The following is a 20804-nucleotide window of genomic DNA, read 5'->3' on the forward strand; positions in this document are numbered from 1 at the left end:
GGGGGTCATGGCTTTTTCACAAGATGAAGACTGTGTCTACCATGAGGAGTGGTCACAAAGTTCACAGTAGGGGCAGTAGCCGGAAGCATCCTGCCTACATCCTGGAGCTTTCTTTCCTCCAGTGATTCAAGGGTTAATTTTGACCCATCAGTGAAATCCCTTTAGAGCGTTTCATTGTAGGATTGTCCGTCTTGATGTCCTCTCTCCCTTTCTATCATTTCTAAAATAACATTTGACACATAAACCGCTGGTCTCAAGTGCTTAGTTTAACTATGTGCTCACTGTGGCCTGAAGGTGGTGCTGCTAACCCATGTACCAGTTACCGGGTCCTCCCCAATATGACCAGAGTTTTCATCTGATGCATCAATGTGTAAGCAGAATTTAACTGTATTATATATATATATATATATATATATATATATATATATAATACAATTAGGTACTTAGTAAAGTGTTTCCCAATTCATGACATGACCTCACCCACATTTGTACAATTCTTTTGGACTTTGAACTGAGCCTTTGTCTCTTTTTCCTTTTATATATGCTTTTATGTATTGGATAATTTGACAGTTGTCCAATTGAAACCATCTGAGACATGTAACATGGAAATGTCTCTTAGGTAGAACTGAACACATGGACATCTCTGAAATATTACAAGGAGCCCCAACCTGCTTTTTTTCATATGGGTTCACAGGACAGGAAGATTGGGAACTGCTGGTTTATTCCTTAACACTAAATTGATTTTACGATACCAAGTGTTTTATTCAAAATATTAATCTCAACAACTGGAACATTAAAACATAATTTACTTTTTGGTAAAATCATAGATGATCAATTCCATACATTATGATCATTTGAAGAAAAAAGCTAAAGTCTTCTTATGATTCCAAAAACCAACACATGAATCCCTCTCCTGATCAGTTAAAACACATTTGTTGTAGGGAGCTGAAGGAAATGAATTGTCACATTTCGAATACAATATAGACTGATGAAGAATAATGTGAGGGTTTAAAGTTTTATGTAGCTACTGCACATTTAATACCCAGGGGAAAAATCGAGGTGCTTTATGTGAAAACTATGAAGAAAATAAGACAAAGAAAAGAGGAAACAGGGGGAAAGAAGTCAGTTCCTGTTTTAAATGTATCATTTTAAATGTTAAATATTTTTGGAACATTTAGGCCGTGTTGTGGCGGAAGCACCAGAGTCCACTGGATGGATCCCTGAGGTGAGAACTCTGCTCCCACGTTGCTACTGTGAATCATCTCAAATGCATCAGATCGATCAAATCTGTGAATCATACATTACAGGTGACATCAGGTGAGGCAGGAAGTGGCCGAACACCTCTGAACTCTTGGCGGAGACTCACGTGGACACTTTCCTCTGACGTAATAGCCTCGGCCCGGTAGGTGGCAGCCTATCCAAGCAAATCTAATCAGATTAAACTAGACGAAATTTGGCTATTGGAAACACTGAGCACCTGGTGGATCTGGTCCAGGGGTAGGTTGGGTCTGCAGTTTATAGTTTTATCAAAAAACATGGCGTTATCCAAAAAAGGCTGGACATTAATGGAATGTTTGAGCTACCGTGTTTTCACCTGCTGATGATTTCTGTTGCTGCTCAGCTATTAAAGGGGGACAGGTTTGTTAATTCTGTTTGTGGAGTGGGAATCCGCGTCTTATAGGCGTACTGCAACGCCATGACGCATTTCACACTCTCCTGCTGCAACACAATAAAATATGAATCACCAGATTGCCGACGATGGGATGCGTCTTCGGCTGCAAATACCGTCTAAATGGTGAGGAAGGGGGTGTGGCGCTAACCATCTCACCCATTCACCAAAACAGTACACGCCCAGATCTCGTGCAATTCGTGTCGTGAAGTCGGGGTGCAGGTTTGATCGCGGTATCGCTGTCTGCTCGGACTCTCGCTGGGGTGAACAGGCCAGCCTGCTCCTCGGCTGCCCGCCGCGCTCCGTCCCTCCGCAGGCTCGAGGCTGCAGATAAAAGCGCTCCACGCAGGGATCCTCATCGCATTACGCAGATTCAAAGGCTGGATGTGGAGCGAGCCGGTGGCCTGCAGATGAAGATGCGATAACTACGGTAAGATTAAAGGTGCGTTTCTGTTTTTTTTTTTTTGTTTGTTTTTTTTTTTTCTGTTGGTTTGCTGTCGGTATCAGCTGTGTGGTCCATGGGTGTATTACAGTCCAGTTTTCTCAGACATTAACCGGCGCAGTGCTAAAGCCAAGATGTGCTGAGGACAAAGGGGCGGATGGACATATAAGAACAGCTTTAAATATTTTGGAATAGGTTAATAAACAGAAGAAAAAAAAGCTTGAGCAGAAACGTCTCCTTCCCCTTTCAGCACCCACATGAAATAAAGCTGTCAGGGTTTTACAGTGTAGCCCAGTGTGCTGTGGTGAGCTTCCCCATTAAAGCACATTTCTGTGGCTGTTTTAGATGAATAACAAGCCTCACAGTGTCTATTACATTTGAGTGGACTGGTGTTATAGGTAATTCACAGCTGCCATGTGAAATGGGTTTATTCTAGGAAGTGGCACGGTCTAGGTGGGCGGCTGATGCATCTGTGGAGCAACTGTGGCTCATTATCCCAGAGCCTGCTGTGAACTGTACAGGTCGACATTAGCGACTCACTTCTCTCTCTCCTCCTCCCCTCTTGATTCTCCTTTTAGTAGCAGGCCACAGCATCACAGTTAGACAAGACATCAGTCACTTACACTTTCATCTCTGTGTCACTTAATTACGCAAAATCCCTCCTTTATTCAAGGGATAGCTCACTGTAGGCCTGTAAGACTTTGCTTATCAGATCACTTCTGCCCGGTGTCCTTGTGTGAACTGGATCTGTGGTATTGTTTCATACCATAGAGTTGTTTCATACCCAGCTCACTAAGGTCTGTTCCTACTTTTCAAACCCCTTATGTCTGACTTGCGTAACCTGAAGTTTCTTTCAAAACATCAAGTGTCAGGCACAACGTGCAAGTTCACAACATTTATATCCTTTTTATTGGACATCTTTAGTGTGGCAACTAACAATTATTTACATTATTGATTCATCTGCTGATGAACAAACTGTCTATGACATGTCAGAAAATTTTCCACACCAACAGTCCAAAATTATATTCAGTTCACTTTGTATGACATGGAAAAACACGTTTGGCATCTTGCTTTAAGTAATATCTAAAATAAACCCTAATTTGATTATCAAAGAATATTGACTGTCAATCGACTGATCATTCTAGCTCTAAACATCTTGTCAATCCTCATGTAAGCAACACTGTTTTGAAAGTAGATGACATTTGTCGTAGACTGATTGACACCAGATGCACAAAATGTGTCAAATGTCAGTGAGATGTTTTGAATTTGCCACTTTCTGTTCTCCCATTAAACAAATATATGTTTGTGTCTGTTTTCCTAGACATGTTAGGACCATGATGCATGGCTGTGCTGTGTGTATCAGTGCAGATTGTGTTGCAGGAGGAGATTGAATGCCACTAAAATCTCAAGGTAAGACTCTCCTCCTTTGACCTTGTGTGTGTGTGTGTGTGTGTGTGTGTGTGTGTGTGTGTGTGTGTGTGTGTGTGTGTGTGTGTGTGTGTGTGTGTGTGTGTGTGAGGGAGGGAGTAATGCTGGAATTGATCCATGGCCTTGAACGGCTGCTCCCCACCTCACTTTTCCTCTCCTTAATTGTGTCTCCATCACGAATTCTCTTCCTCAAGCTCAGGACTCAAAGGCGCTTGTTTGTAGACTTTTTCACATGGACACATGCTGCAGGATTGATGTTTGTTTTGTTTTTTTTATACCAACACTTAGGTGTGTTTGTAGATGAAGGGGGGTTGTGTCAGCAAGACTAAAGGGAATACTCTTTCTCAAGCTTAATTAGACAAATTGCTGTGAGGGTGAAAGCAAACAGTGGCAGCTGAACCATCTGAATAAGGTATTGTTGGTGGATAAAGAGGGGCTTGATGGCTCATTCTCTGTCACAGGGCCCTTATTCTGAAAAGCCAAATAAAAAAGAAATAAATGAAAACAATATGAACTAAAAGAAAAAAAAAACAGCTGTGTGCCTGTGTGTGTATGTTTGAGGCTAAAAATGTGGATGTGATTGGATGTGTCTATGTTCATACCATGTGTACATGTGTGCGCGCTGCAGGCGGTGAATTTTCAGGTTGAACTGCAGTTCACAGTTTGTTCACAGTTAAAACTAATTCAGCTTAAAGGTGTCTGGCGAGTCATCTCTGAGTCAGCAGCCGGCCCTGATGTTCCCCTTTCATGGTTTGAACCACTGTGGGTCAGTGTATGTGATGTGTTAACCTTTGTAGATCCATGCTGTGCCAGTCAAGGACAGGACAGTGTATATGTTTGCATGTGTGTGTTGTGTTGTTGTACTGACTGAATTCCCAGAACAGGTTTGAGTTTTACAGCTTTGCAGTGACAACATTTTGCTCAGTGATACTTTTAACGGTAGAGTTTCACCTACAACCAGCAGCTTTATTTTGTTAAGAGTAAGAAAGTAAGAGGAATTTCATGTGTTTATATATTTGGAACCGGTGAGAACATTCTTGTTATAGTATTTACCAGGGGGTGTTCTTCCTACTCACGTAGGGTGTAAGCCAATACAGAACTGTGCCAGATAAAACAATTTATTTCTGAATAAGGAGAAGCATTCTGGAGGAATAGAAGAATTTGAATTAATCAGACTACGTAGACAATATGTTAGGAAGAGGCAGGAACAATACAACTAGCAGCTAGAGTTCTGAGAGGTAAAGAGGTAATTGTTGTTAACCTTCAACTTCTCCTCATAAATATCGAAATTAGTTTTTTAAATCCTGTCACATCATGCACTATTTAATTCTGCCTTGCAGTCCCACTTTCATTTTGAAATTTTTTTTTTTTCAACCAGACAGGGCGTAAAGGTGCACGTGAACGTTTCCCTTGTTCGAATGTTGAAACAAGTTCATTACATAATTAGATGATGAAAAGTGCCACTGCGGCAAAGTAGATAAATATTAGCTAACTGGACTTGAGGTATTGCTAAAAGTAAGTAGACACACATGGCTTAAATCCTGTTTCAGTACAACTACCCCCATGTACAAGGTGAGGTTCATAAAGATATAAGGTCTGACTGCCTAGCATCAGAGCAGGGCCACAGTTATCTCTCTCACTCTTGTGGCTGAATGGGAGCAAATCCATACGGCCAAGCTCCAAAGTCTTGTGGACAGTTCTATTCAGGTGTCCACTAACTTCTGGCCATATACAGCTGTGTGTCTGTGGTCTGAGTCCAGGATAATTGATAACGCAGCACTGTTTTGACGCGGAAGGACACATGCATGCATGAATGCGTTCACACATATGTACTGCACATATGCACCGTATCCCACACAATACCCACTGTTTAAATGAAACAGCCAGTGGAGCAGCCATCGGCTCTTGTCACTGTAACGAGCAGCCACAAGTGTCACAGCTAATGGCTTGTGACGCTGCCATGGCTGTGTGTGTGTGTGTGTGTGTGTGTGTGTGTGTGTGTGTGTGTGTGTGTGTGTGTGTGTATAAACTCACTGACCAACTATTCACCGGGATATGAATTTAATAAAAGCACACTGACAAAGCACATATATATCCTATATCCTATGAGCAGTGATTCACTGCAGCTGGAAAAAGCAGTTACTCTGCAGACGATACACCTGTTTGTGGCTGCACTGAAGACAGAGGGTAATGGGTGGCGCTTTCCTCTCATTGCGGCAAACTTGCCAAACAGGAAGTTAACGTTAGAGAGAAAGGAGGAAGTCTTTGTTGACTAGATTGCACACAGAGATTTGACCTACACACTGAATACACACTTGGTATGCACACGCTGCACTCAGCATGAGGTGAATGCAGAGCAAATTAAGTGTAGTGGATACACACTTTCATTTCACCCTCACCAATCAAGATGAGTTTAGTTATAGTCTATATTTTCCTTTTGTCAATAAATCCAATGTAAAGAAACCAAACCAACAATGAATTGACCAAAATAACATTATTGTCCATGTAACCAAAACGTGAAATACCTTATTCCTATGCGCTACAGAACTCCCTTGTTGTGTAACTAAACTATTAAAGCTATTGAAATCACATTAATGAGCTACATCTTGGCACAAGGTGACGTGTTCTTTCTTCACAATTAACATGGGAACTGTAGTGTATTTTGATTCAGTGCCACGTACCCCATCCTGCAACTGTAAATACTCACTAGAGCACCAAATGCGTAGTAATCCGCATTTCAAAATAGTCCCCAACAGATGCCCAACAGATACTCCTGTTTGAGTAACATTTGCTAAAAAGAAAACTACAACGCCCAGCTGTTTAAGGAAACTACATAACCCTTTTTCAAAAACAAAACAAAAACATTTTTGTGCCCCCTTCTGTAGAGGCTTCACTACGAATTAATGGGCTATGGAGTGAGAGAGACGGGTAGAGGAAGGCAGAAAGCATCGGGACACAGACTTACTGACTAATGGGTTTGGTTTTTGATTGATTTCTGAATAACATGAACAACAAAAAAACAATAACACAAGTCTTATCCTTTGTTGTGAGGCAGCTGGAGTCATACAGTATCTCCAATACCTGCTATTACTACAGAAGATTCAGAGATGATCCATGCTGAGGTGATATAAACCTACACACTGCGCAGTAGGTGACACTTGAGGTATTAAAAGTCTCACTAACTGAGCTTGGACAGGCCTCCTGGTCACACTGCACCCACCTCTTTAACTACTATTCATGCACATTGGATGCAGTGTTGTTGCATCTATTTAAGTTTTTTAGGAAATAAATAAGACTTATTCCAGTGGGAATCCCTTGTGTGTACAGCGTTATCTCAAACCACCTAAGATGCTGCTGTCTGATAGCTGATTCTTGGGTGTTCTACTTGAGATGGAGAAAATGAGCTTTTCTGCTACTGGCAGTTCGTGAAAGTATTGCAGCCTCTCACTTGCCAACAGCACAGTACTCTATGTGATCACAGACACACAAAAAAGTTAAATATAGCGAAGATTACATGTTTCCACATGCAGAAGCCCTGTTGGAAATCCAGCCTTTGTAATTTCATGTAACTAATATGCTAATTCTGCTCAGTCTCTGTGCTGGTGCCTGCATTGTGTGGCACATCACTGTCAAAAATGGGGTGGGGGGGTGGGGGATTCAGAGAGATTATTTTGAGCTGCTTTCAGTGTCCTAGAATCTTCTAATGATGGCGGTCTTGCAGCCAGTGCTGATGCTGGGGGTCTAGCAGGAAAAACTTGGGGTAAATAGGATGTACAAACAGAAATGTAAAAATTATTTAAAGAGTTTGCCCCGAAGGCTTGCAGCTACTTTACACAGCAATCCATGAATATTCATTTAAAATATTATATTGAAGATTCTTCTGTTTTTCTCTTCTCTTATTAGCCACAGGTTGTTATCTTCCTGTCTTCCTTTTATGGCTTTGGATGAGTACTGCAGCCATACTATATTCCCTGCACTCGCACACCTCTTGCAAAACAACAACACTGAAAGTAATATATGCCACTTATTCTTGGTGGACACACAAGCCTAACATTTCTAATATTAATCTTTGTCTGTGAAAACACTCACAGTGGACATGTTCTTGTCTTCCTCTGTCTCTGCCCCCCCCCCATTCATAATGTAATTGGGTGGATTATGACTAATACCAAACCCTCCGGCTGTTTGCGGGCTGTCAAGCAGCTTTTACAAAGATTATAAATTGTATAAATCCAGCTGTATTTGGATATCTGTGTGTTTGTGTGTGCTCAGTCAGCGCATTCATCCACCTTTTTGATCTCTAAACTGTCAAATCGGGTTAGGCGGCACCAGACATCGATATCCCATGCAAATCCGTTATTTATCGAAGTGAAGTGTTAAACCCATACGCCGCTACTTGAGCAAATCATCAGCCCCTAATGATGAAAAGGAGCAGTTTTTTTTTTTTTTTTTTTTTTTTTTTTTAATCTCAGCGCTCACAGAAGATTGGAGTGAACAGCTGAAGTTGTCAGGAGAAAGTGTATTGATGTTGACAACCATAATTAAAGGTTATTAATTGATCAGGCCTCCTTTCATTTTAGAGTAAGTGTTCCCCAAATTCAGCTAAATGATATCTAAACTCTCTCTCTCTCTCTCTCTCTCTCTCTCTCTCTCTCTCTCTCTCTCTCTCTCTCTCTCTCTCTCTCTCTCTCTCTCTCTCTCTCTCTCTCTCTCTTCTCTCTCTCTCTCTCTCTCTCTCTCTCTCTCTCTGAGGTTTCTTCATTCTTTTTCTAGCTTTGGTTCAGCCCCCACACATCCTACACATACGCACACGCACACACACGCTCATACTGAAAACCCTTCAGTGAGGATGTTGTGTTAAAAAAAAAATACTTCACACACTCCTTGGAGACCAGGTTATATGGTGAAGAGGAGCTGCCCTGTGCAACAAAAGGACGCAGGGAATAAGTGCAGAACAAGATGAAAGCTTCACCGTTGGCATGGCAACCACCCGATCATCTCCATGGCGAGGTTTGATGTTTGACGACTTGACAGCGGATTCTGGGTTAGAGAGAGAGAGAGAGAGAGAGAGAGGTGAAGAAAACCGGTTTGATCCAGCACAGCTGTGTGAGTGCTCTTTATCTCCCAGGCTGTTGTTTTATTGTTGTTTTATCCTCTCTCCTCCTTTTCCTTTAAGAGAGGGCTACGTGATTCAGAGCAGTTATACTCCCCATCAAACCGCTCCTCAGTGTTTCCGCTGATGCTGCTGGAGCTCATCACGCTTTGCTTGAGCGGGACTGTGTACAGTGTGTGTGTTCATGTGTGCAATTTGGAGGTTTGGGTGCATGTGTGTTGCTGTTATGCAAACATATTGGACTAAGAGGCATATTGACACATCACACATTAATATTGAGTGTCAGTGCAGTCAGTGTTGTTCACTGTCAATATAATGGAGGTTCCCTTCTGGAAGAGCTGTTTCAAAACAGTCTGTAAAACCTGCTGTGAAGTTATATCTTCTTTGCAATTTTTTTTTTAAAATCATTTTAATTACATTAATTACATTTTAATATTAATAATTTCTTATGAGAGGCCAGTCAGAATTCTTTTTCAGAGGTGATTCCTCTAACTACAACAGTATTTGGGACTGTTATATAAAATCTTAGCAAATCCTGGAGGAAAAATTGCACACATTTGTGAATTATGTTTTACGTAAACCTTTTTTTTCAAATTAAAATACTTGATTGGCAACAACTTAATTGATCATTAAAGTTGCTAGCTCAACAGTGTTTTACTGCACCTTAAATGCACCTTAAATGGACCTTAAGTGTATATATGTGTTGGTTGTCACATTTTATAACCTGGCAGATTGATTGATAATGAAAGCAACTGTCATGCACTGGCTGGTGTGTGTCCACTGTGGAAAGGCCAGTCATGGTCATAACTTACGTGCTTACGTCACTTTTTTGTCTTTTCCTGGAAAGTCTGTCATCTCCCTTGAGGTTATATCCTTTCTTTTTTTTTCTTTCTTCCTCTCTGCACACATCCATTTATTCCTCCATCTATTTGTCCTCCAGGGAGTGCTTTAAGTGGCCAGTGTGGTGTCAGGGGACTAACACGCTGTCCCTGATTGAATTCCATTGTACAAATGTACAGCATATCTACTTTGTGGTGTAACCAGGGTGCTGGTGATGACTGGGACCTGTGTTCCCTGGAGAGAACAGTGGAGCATGAAAAAAACGGGCTTGTGGTGTGTTTATGGCCTGTTCCCTGCTGTCAGGTGACTGCCTGAGACCTGGAGTGTGCCGGAGGACACGACCTCCTCCGTCTTTGTGTCCTCTTCAGTTTTTCTCCCTGTACATGCTCTAGGTGCTCTCTGCTCATTACCTGACTCCATCAGTCTCCATCTCTCTGCCTCAGTTTGTTTTGTTTGCTTCCTAGCCGTCCTGGCAACTGCATGCATCATGTGACTGCGGAGCTCATTTCTTGTGTGCATACATGTGTAAGTGTGTGCGCACTTGTTAGTCAGAAAACTAAAGATTCTATGTGTGTGTGTGTGTGTGTGTGTGTGTGTGTGTTTCTTGGGGCTGTTAGTGACAATCGACTTCTCCATCAGCCTCTTTCTCTCTCTCTGTGCATCCTGTGTTCATCTCCAATCGCTCTGTCTCACCCGATCTATCTTCCTGCTGTCACCCTCCCCTTTTAATGCCTCGCCGACTGGCTTCTTACTCGACTTGCTCTATGTTTTCCTCCTGCCCCATTTTTCACGCTGTCAAACGCTCACAATGCTCCTGACGCCAGCCTTCATTTCTTTTCCTCATTTTACTTTTTTTGTTTTTTAAATCTTCTTTCTGTGTAAATTTGGCATGCTAACTTAACATCCTCCAGCAAAGGTCTTGTCAAGTCTGTCCTCTGTCAAGGCTGTCAAATCATCCTACCACCGCCTCTAAAGCTCACAAACAACACTTTATATCTTCTTTGTTTAGTCTGTATGTAAACTGAAGTGTAAAAAAAAAAAAAAAAGACTATTCAGTGTTTTATGGGGGGTCATGTCCCCAACTTTTTCTTGGCTGGGAGCAGGAACTTCTTGGAGTCTCTACAGTTTCTTGGAAACTGGTCCTGGCCAAGAAATAGTCCCGTCTATAAAACAGTAAATTGACAACAATTGTTATATTACTTTTGTATTTAAGAGATGCTAGAAAGCAAATTTTCTTAGCCAGCCAGGATAGCCGTTTGCCTCTGTTTCCAGTCTATGCTAAGCTAAGCTAACTGGGTGGTGGTTGTGATCTCTTATTTTCCATACAGAAAAGAAAGTCGTTTCAAGCTTGTCATCCAGCTCTTCACCAGAGGGTTATTAAGCATATTTCCCAAATGTCAGTCTTTTGCTTTAAGACTGCTACGCTTGTGCAGACATTCAGCCTGACTTCCTCTCATTCCTATCTCTAACCCTCACAACGACAATAGTCTCTAAAAAAAAAAAAATCCATCCCAGTATCTACTCCCTGCTGCCGTATAAGGACAGTGGGTTCTCACAGGGTATGAGGGAACGCACATACACACTCACCCCTCCCACTCCACATGCCTCCTCAGGGACTGATATTTGTCAGGGTTTTTGACAGTCCAGAAGTATCTATCCATCTATCAAGCACAGAGCGAGGAGAGGGAGCCCAGGTGATTCTCTGTCAAAAAAAGAAAGACAGAAAGACTGAAAAGTAGGCACATATGGAATCTGCTGCAGCATCTGTCAGGCCTGGGCATGTCAGCTGTGGTGGTTTGAGGAATGAAACAAGCAGAGGAAAATAAAAACTGTAACGAATGCTTTTTTTTTTTTTTTTTTTTTCTCGAGGCACAGCTGGGGATGTTAAATCAACTGAAAGAGCTTCTTGGCTCTTAAAAATGAAAGAAAATTGGTGGTTTTCAGTGGTTCATTCAGTTGGGAAACGAGAGACACAATATGCTGAAGGTGGCGCAAACTGTTGGCCATAAACACATCTCTGTCCTTCCTTCAGGGCCTACTCTGTACCTCCTTCTCTCCACCGCTCCTTATGTTGCCCCCCCCTCCCCCTCAGTGCCCAGTTATGAGGAGACAAGTATATTTTAATGGTGTCAGTGCATTTCAGGCTGAAGCAGGATGTTGTGGTGGGAACCTGGTGGGGGATTTTAGATTGTGGGTGAGGACATTTATTCAGTTTTTGATATCTAATACTAAAACGTTGGTTTATGTAGAAGTAATTTACTGCACAGCGTTTCTGTGCCATTTTTCTGTTTTTCTCTTCAATTTCTTATGTTTACTTTGCTCCCTGTTTCCCTTTTCTTTGTTTGGTCACCCTCCCGTATCATTCTTTCACCGAGCTGCTTTTAACCTCCCTCCCCTCCTCTCTCTTCTCCCATGGTGCTGGCTTTAGCTGATTAGAGTAGCCCTGCTTGCTTTGATTAATTGGATGAGTCTTGTTTCCATGCCAGACTCCACTCCTCTCCTCTCCTCTCCTCTTCCCACCTCTCCTCCTTTCCTCTCCTCTCCTCTCCTCTCCTCTCCTCTCCTCCTTTCCTCTCCTCTCGTCTCTTCTCCTGCACATATTTCTCTCTTCATCTAGAAGCAGCTAAAACAAACACGGCCTTTAATGGCATTGATGAGAGGAAATAACCAAAACTATGGGCATGTCAGCAAACATTGTGCAAGATGCATTTTAGTCAAGCTCATAAGCACTGCCAAAAAAAAAAAGATTACCACAAAAGATAAAGGGCTCTAGAAAATTTTTGCTTTTAATGTCTGCATAGCCCCATGTAAGCCTAAAGATCTAAGAGAGTTTAGACATTCTGGAAACAGATTATCAGTTTAATACTGCAACAAATGATCTATAGAGTACTTTCTTGTTTAATCGACTGATTTTTTTTTTTTTTTTTTGTAGTGTCTGAAAAGTCAGAAAGTAGTGTCCCAGAGCCCCATCTGTTAAAATTTGTCCGACAAGCAATCCAGCACACAGCCATTTTATTTATTTTCATACATGACAAAAAAACGGTACAAATCCTCATATTTGTGAATATTTCTGCTTAAAAAAAATTAATGAAACAATGAATCAATTCCAAAAAAAGATCCCATTTAATTTTCTTTCAGTTGACAAACTGATTTAAAGGAGGAATTGTGTCAGCTTAAAGTGAGTCAGTGAGCCTTTGCACTTCTGTATGTGTGTGGACACATAACTAACATGATGGTTTTAAAGTAGGTTACTCATTCATCAGTTATATGGTTTTGCATTGATTTCTCTTGTCTTTTGGCTGCTCCCTTCTAAAACCCTGACTTCTGGAAAAGTTGGAAGCATTTCTCTCCGCTCACCCTGTCAACATCCTCAGTGTTTTAATCCGTCCTTCAGGCTTTGATGACAACAACAACCACCTCCATCTCCATGGCTCTGTCTCCCCACTCATTTGTCTCCTCCCTCCTCTCTCCTCTCCATCTCTTTCTCTTCCTCCCCGTTTTTCTTCTGCTGTCTTTAAGTGAATTCCACTTCAAAAGCTTGCCTCTGAAAAGGTCGTCTGCAGCCTCTACACACCCCCGTGGCTCCTCATCTTTCTTCTTTTTGTTGCTCTTTTCCCTGTCTCTCTTTCTTCTTCTCCTTGTTTTTATTTGTTGTGCTGTGCCCCTTGCACAGTCGTGGCAGAAGCAACACATTCGACAAATAACACAAACAAAACCCATCGTAGCACAGCCAAGTGAACGGCTGCCTGCGAAAGTCAAATGCTCTGTTATTCCATCCCAGCTAATACAATCTCTGGAGATGCAATGCCAACCGGAGAGCCCCAAGGGGCGCTGAGGCTTTCTCAGAAATGCAGGCAATCACACAAGCTAACTGCTTTTGTTGTTTTCCTCCGTCCCCCCCTTCTTCCATTACAGGCCGTTTTAATCAACCTGCTGAAAGCCTGAAAAAGCCAAGGAGACTTTGTGTGCAAACGGCATGTTTGTGTGTGTGCTACGTCTGTTTGATAGTGCTAACCAGGGATGAACAACTCTATGCGATATGGAAAAATAAACAGGCAGAATAATAATAACATTCACTGAAATCACTGCATGATGAATGACTTTGGTTCTGCTGTGTTGGGACTATACAGTAGACGCCTTGTTCTTGTGGTCACTGGAGCTGAACTGCTACTTTGTTGTGTGATTATCTCCTGCATATTGTTATGCTGGGGGGGGGGGGTGTTTGTTGCTATTTATGTATATGTTTGTGTTTTTTATGATCTCTTATAGCTCAGAAATAACACAACATGGCAGCTGCACATTTTGATATTATTTTTAATTATTTATCTTTCACAAGTTCTCAACCCATTTTAATCACGTCGTTTTAAATATTCTTTATATAAACGATGGGTTAAAATTATTATGTGTAATGGGAAGGGCGTCGCTGGTAACCATAAACCCTCAGGAATGATCACCAGACTCTACTCACCTTTACAGAGCATTAAAGCATCTTTCAGCCCATTGTTTTAGTTTAATTGCCTACAACTTTACTGACTGATTCAGTCGTGTTTCCAAAACAGAGGTAAAATTAAAAGTGAATATTTGACTTGTATTTAACCTATAGCCAACACCATGCCTCCAGATGAATGGTAACATTGCTCTGCGTCTGCTGGATGTGTAAATAAATAACTGTCTGCTAACACGTTGGCCATATCAACTTGATATGTGGTGATAATATGTCAGTGATGTATTTTCAGCCCCCGAGTGGCCGAAAAAAATCGATGAAAGCTGGTTTAAGTTCGAATTTAAAAGAATCAAAATCATGAATTTTCCAACCAATAAGGATGATTTTTCATCCTCTGGTCAACAAAGCAGCCTCTCTCTCTCTCTCTCTCTCTCTCTCTCATTCACCACCTCACAGCATTTAGTCAGCTGCAGTCTGCCCCCGGTGGAGAATGGAGTTAACAACTGAAGCTGAAATGTTGATGGCCTTTCTCCTCAAGCCTTGTATGTTCTGAAATAACTCATTAATCATGTTGCCATAGTGGGGGGAGAAGGAGTGAGTGGGGTAAAGTAAGACAGAGAGAGGCCAGGTCTGAGAGCGACTCAGTCTGACAGCTATAGCTTTGGGTAATAAGGGCTAATGGATCGGGGAGCATGGACATACCTGTCCAGCCTGCTCACATTAGGATGAATAGAGAGCTACAAGAGTGTTCTTGTCTGTCCTTTGTAATGTGTGTGTGTGTGTGTGTGTGTGTGTGTGTGTGTGTGTGTGTGTGTGTGTGTGTGTGTGTGTGTGTGTGTGTGTGTGTGTGTGTGTGTGTCTGTGTGTGTGTGTCTGTGTGTGTGTCTGTGTGTGTGTGTCTGTGTGTGTGTGTCTGTGTGTCTGTGTGTTTCTCATCCTCCTTCCTTGCACTGATGTTTTGTACCAATGTTTCATTGTTTTTGTTGTTATTAACAGAGAATTGCTTCTGTCTCCGTGTGTCTCTTGCAGGCTGTGAGCCCTGTGCAGGGTGGTGATGAGCAGTCAGGGCAGCAGCAGCAGCAGCAGTAAGGGAAGTGGCCAGCATGCTGACACTCCTCCCCCTCGTCACGCCCCCGGACCCAAGCTGCAGGTGCAGCGCTCCCTCTCTCGCGACACCATCACCATCCACTTCTCTGCACTGGGGAAGGAGGAAGACGATGAGGAAGAGGAGCTTTATGGATTACCTGTTGGAGATAAATCAGTGCTAGATGGTGCAGATGGACTTCAAGGTGTAGAAGCTTCAGGGGCAGACGACCAGTCTGTCGCCACGGGCTTGGAGGCAAAGGAGGAGCTGCTGTTTGAATCGGCAGGAGTGGAGGCGCTCTCTGGAGCTGCTGTGCTCCCTATTTCATCCACCACTCTGCCCGTGCAACCCTCAGACCCTCACCCATACACACTGTCTGCAGCCATGACTATTATTCCCACCTCCGCCCACTCCCACCTGAGCTCCAGCCCACCTGCCAGCTTCTCCTGGCCCTCTGACCGACCCACAGCTAATCCTCCATCCACAAGCTCCACCTCATCCTCCCCTTGTAAGTCTGCAGCGCTGTCGTCCTCCAAGCCTTTTCTCAGCCTGGTCAGGTCTCTGTCCAATGACGTTGAATCTCGAGAATCCACACCTGCCCCCACCACTGTTGCACCATCTCATGCACGCCACCGACACTTAATGAAATCTTTTGTTAAGTCTCTGTCCACAGACACATCAAAGGCCGAACATCAGGAAGGGCCTCTTCATCATTATATTCATCAGCAGCAGCAGCAAACACAGCCATCCCATCGGCCTCCGCCTCGCAACATGCAGCTCTTCAAGCAGTTTTCCCAGCCTCGTTTATCCTCCAGCCCCGTCATTGTCACTCAAGCAGGCGGAGACTCCAAAACAGCCCCTTCTTCCCCCATCATGTCCCCAGATGGTAGGTCTTTCTTCAAGGTGCAAGAAGTGGAGGCCAAGATAGAAGACACCAGGCGGCGGCTGTCGGAGGTGATGTCGGATCCCCTGCAGCTTTTTAGTAAGATCATGGGAGATGAGTCCGGTGCGGGAGCGGGTGGAAGCGCCGCTCATCGCGCCAAATCGCTGTCCTCCAGTGCGTCAGAGCTCAGCGGAGTGGCGGCGGTAAACGGACATGCAGAAGGTAACAACAACTACAGCATCAAAGAGGAGGAAGGGCCAGAAGGGGATGAAGAAGAAGAAACACCCACGGGCAAAGGCCCAGACTCTGTTTTTTTCTCCTTCCCATCAATGGCACCGGCTCCAGCCCTCGCCCAGGCCTCCTCTTCCACTTTCCACAAGTCTCCGTCTCTAACTCTGGGCCGATGCTCCATGTCAGCCCTGGTAGCTCGACAGGAAGACGAGGACTTCTGTGAGCTGTACAGTGAAGACTTTGATTTATGTACTGACACGGAGACACCGGATGGGGATCGTCCCGGGTCCCGGCAGCCCCATACTGGCAGCACTGGTGTGTGTAGTGAACTCGATACGGAGGAAGAGGAGAAAGTGGAGGAGGAGGTGGACACTGTGCCTGTGACTGCCCTCGTCTTCTTAACACAGTTGGTGTACTGGTACTTAGTCCTTCCAGTGCCGCCCAGTGTGTGTGCAGTGGCGCATGGGATAGCAGCTGGGTTCATGTTGGCCTTGCTGGTCCTCTGGCTGTCCTCTCCTCGACGCTCCTCATCAGGCACGAGACGAGGGAGGGGAAGGATAGGGGCCTGGAATGTGGCCCAATTGGATATAAAAGAACCAGGAATATTCAAGGTGAGACAAATCACGGCCAAGTTTGTGACTGTTGCCTAATAGCTTTAGAAATAAAAGTTATTTTTCTTAACTCATTTTAAACTTATGGATCTTGTTCTCCAAAACATCTAAGGTCTAGTATATTCAAGCTACATGCTTTGCACACATTTACAGGATGGTCACAGATTTGAATGCAAACGTGTAAGAAAAACATGGTTCTATACAGCCAAAAGTCAAGATAACTTGACCTTGCAGGTTTTACACGTGTAGATGAATGCATGGTCAAGATATATGGCTACTGCACTGCATTCATCTTACCAAGCCTTGGATAAACCATTCTAAGGAGGACGAGGATGCAATTTTGTGCAACATTTCTGAAAATCTATGTTTATTTAACCTCAAAAATAAGCTAAATTGTAGTTGTTGTCTGCCAAAGAGCTTTTCTTTTGTATCTTTAGACTATATGTTCTTATTTCTATCATTTTAACATCTTTTCACACTAGCCAGGCGCTGAAATTTCCCTTGTTGTTACAATTGAATTGGCTCTGCTCACAGAGCATCCTTTGGGACTGATGAAGTAGGAGTTCGGATGAGAATTAAACTCTATACAACCTCATGGGGACCAGCAGCAACATATTGAGGTTATATTACACTTTTTCTCCCGTGATGTTCACAGTTTTTTTTTTTTTTTTTTGAACCAAACTATGGAACGAGAGCACCATCACATTTGGCTCCTGTTCTCAGTTAACCTCTCTGGTTGCTGTAGAAACTCTTCCAGAAGAGGAATGTTTAGCAGTTTGAGGGAGTTATGCAAGCATGTATAGTTAGAGTGTGTGTGTGTGTGTGTGTGTGTGTGTGTGTGTGTGTGTGTGTGTGTGTGTGTGTGTTTGCCTTTGTGGGCACCAAGCTATTGCTGCACAGGAGATCTTTATGGCTAGAGGGCACAGCTGTTCCAAAAGAGAAGCTCTGCGGTGGTGCAGAGAACATGATATACACATATGAACGACAGACCCCGGAGCACACTAGTGCAGGGTAGAAAGATTTCCTCTTTATCTTCCTCTTCATGCTCATTCTCCTTTGAGGATCAACAGAGTATCCAGCTGTCAGACGCCCCACTTTGTCTTATGTTTGCGTCGTATGAGTGAACTTTGTGGCACTGTGTCCCTGAGAGAAAGTTTTGTTTTTAAATGAACGGTATGTGATTTAACATCATGCTTCTCGGAAATACTGCAAGGAGTCATGTTTATTGATGTCCGTGGTGCACAGAGAAAACGGCTGTTATCCTACGTGTTTTTTAATGTTTTAAGAACAGTAAGTTGAAGGCAAATGGACTGTTGCTGTTGAAGTTTCACCATCAGTTCTTTTTACCAGCAGTGACCAGAATCCACCTGAAGGTCACAACACGCAACATGAGTTCAAAAAGAACGTCTAAGGAATAAAATTTTGGTACATTGGTGAATATACCAGTGTTATTAAATAACAAAACAAGCATCATACAGTATAAACAACAACATCAAGTAACAAGACGACCATACAGTTCCTGTAGTACCACCAAATCTTTCGTGTTTGACAGTGAGTCTGATGTGTGTATGTGTGTGTGTGTGTGTGTGTGCTGTGACCACAAATATTTAAATCCAGTATCAATGAAAACTCTTTCCCTCCCTCCCTTCCCAGGGCTGGATGAATGAGATCCACAGCTACGATCCAGAGATGTACCACGCCACCTTGACCCACTCTGTTTACGTCCGGCTGGAGGGCTCCGTCCTGCGACTGTCCAAGCCCAACCGGAACATCTCCCGCCGCGCCGCACACAACGAGCCTAAACCCGACGTCACCTACATCAGCCAGAAGATTTATGACCTGACCGACAGCAAGGTGCGTTGGCTTTTGGGTGTGTTATGAAAAATGAAGGAGAGATACTAAAATTGCGTTTTGCCTGTGAAATATGAGTCGGTGGAAGAGATGGGGGGATATTAATGTGTTAAATGTGTGTATGTGTGTGTGTGTTTCTCCTGGCTCCCCAGTGTAATTGTCTGCTTGATGATAAGCTTAACAGAGAGTGACATCATGCACATATCCCCTCACATTTGCCTTTGCCTTTGTGCATGCTCGCTAATAAGTCATGCTCTGTGACAAAGCCACTTATTTTCACAGTCACATACTGTGTGTAAACATGGAGTGAATATCACAGGTCACTAACCCTGTACACACAGCTGTGTGTCCTGTGTATTGATGTGCTGACTCGATGCTTTTGCATATTTGAAGGCAGCTGCCCTGCCTTAAGAGTTTCTCATGTCAGTGTATCATGGAGCAAAGGGGTCATTGTGGTTGTGGTCATCATGAAACTACCCTGGTGTCCTTTCACTGGAACTGAATGGATCCCTAAAGTGCCATTTCTCCATCATTATGGTGGATGTTTTATCTGTCTTGAATGTTATCTGCATTTATAGAACCTGGATTATATTTTTTCAGATACACATGAGGTGCCCTTGAACATGCATTTTTCTGCTTAAAGTCAAGGTCTGATTGTTTTAACCATTCTGAGATCCGATACCTATAGAGCCACGTGGCTACAACCAACAGCTAACACAGCAACCATGCAATGCTTATATTTTAGAAAAGCTAATATCCGTGTCAGAGATGTAAACCAGATTGGGCGTACTGTTACAACCTACAGCACAACACTGAACAATGGTAAATGCTAACTGCTTTCATCATGAACAAAACAAAAGACATATTCTCACATTGCTGGTCAAAGACAAATGGAGCTCTGGGTTAAATAAATATAAATACATAATAGATGAGTCATCTGCACATTGCCTGCATTGGTTTTTTTTTTGGATTTATATTTGGCTTTATTTTTTATAGAAATTTTCAAGCCCTCAGTTGCTGCCACTTCAGGCCCCTGGGGCATGTCTGCCACGTTGTATTTATAGTTTCAGTGTGCCCTACAAAGTGTTCCTGTTAGACTCACACAACATTTTTTTTCTCTCATTTAAATATCAACATATTACTAACCTATAAAATACAACAACAAAACACTATAATATGATCATTTTTATGTGTTTGATTGAATGCGTTCGGTCTATATGCCCCTACAGATCTACCTGATGCCCCAGAGCTTGGCTAGGAAGAGAGTTTGGAATAAAAAATACCCTATTTGCATTGAGTTGGCCAAGCAGGAGGATTTCATGTCCAAGGCCCAGGGAGAGAGGCCCGAAGCTACGGAGGACAAATTAACAGGGCAGGGCGAGAAGCTAGAACGAATGGACAAAGGTGAGAAAGCTGAAGGATCCGCATCGGCAGAGGAACCCAAAAGACCAGCCTCTGGAGGAGGGGATCTGACAATCTACCTGTTTGGGAGGACGGGTCGGGAAAAGGAGGAGTGGTTCCGGAGATTACTTCTAGCTTCCCGAATGAAGTCAGAAGGGAGAGGTGGCAGCCTGTCTGGCATCTGCAAGAGTGGTGAGTTTCTGACTAAGCTATATACTGTATCGCACAACTATGCACAGTATATGGGTGTATCTGTCTTGCTCACCCTCTCTCCGCACACATACTGTATTTCCACAGACACACATCGCTCTCCACGGTCAGAATACCCATTCTCTTGAGTATGTAACTGCATAGCCATCAGATCTGTGCATAAGCCTCAGCTTAGGGACTGCCAATCCCCTGAACTGAGCGAACAGATGAGTGTGAATGGGTCAGCAGGATTACATGCACAGAGAAGCAGCATATTATAGCAGTGGTCTCCACTGTGGAATATAAGCCTGCAAGGATAAGGCCCAATTCAAAGGGAAACACTAGCACTGTGTGGGTCGAGTGATAAAGGCAGTGCAGGGTGAACAGGATTACTGGAAAGATTATTTAAGCATCAGGCCTTTTTTTTTTTTTTTTTTATGGATATACATAGCAATTATTTTTCAAAACGACTATTTCAGTGCTAATGTGAGTCACAGAGCGGATGCAGTGTGTCATCTGGTGGAAAGCATACTGATTCAGTGTTGCAGCATGTTGTGAGAAATGAATACAAAATAGACGCTAACTATACAAGGCTACGCAAAGTGTTGAGCATGCATTATG

The 20804-nt window shown here is 43.1% G+C and overlaps 1 protein-coding gene across 5 annotated transcripts in view; it reads left to right on the forward strand.

The window, feature by feature from the left end:
- Positions 1 to 1442: 1442 nt before the first annotated feature.
- Positions 1443 to 20804, forward strand: part of tex2 (testis expressed 2) — a 28782-nt gene continuing 9420 nt past the window's right edge. Inside the window, exons 1-5 of one of the 5 annotated variants that reach the window (XM_056400676.1) lie at positions 1444 to 2111; positions 3433 to 3521; positions 14963 to 16742; positions 18396 to 18596; positions 19823 to 20186. In XM_056400676.1, the coding sequence (XP_056256651.1) occupies positions 14988 to 16742; positions 18396 to 18596; positions 19823 to 20186 (2320 nt within the window). In that variant the 5' untranslated portion in view covers positions 1444 to 2111; positions 3433 to 3521; positions 14963 to 14987. Of the gene's footprint in view, positions 2112 to 3432; positions 3522 to 8481; positions 8643 to 14962; positions 16743 to 18395; positions 18597 to 19822; positions 20187 to 20804 lie in introns of those variants that run through there. The other 4 variants (XM_056400675.1, XM_056400680.1, XM_056400677.1 and 1 more) reach the window with 4 other exon arrangements.

The sequence above is a fragment of the Seriola aureovittata genome, chromosome 17 (genome assembly GCF_021018895.1).
Source record: "Seriola aureovittata isolate HTS-2021-v1 ecotype China chromosome 17, ASM2101889v1, whole genome shotgun sequence".
NCBI lineage: Eukaryota > Metazoa > Chordata > Actinopteri > Carangiformes > Carangidae > Seriola > Seriola aureovittata.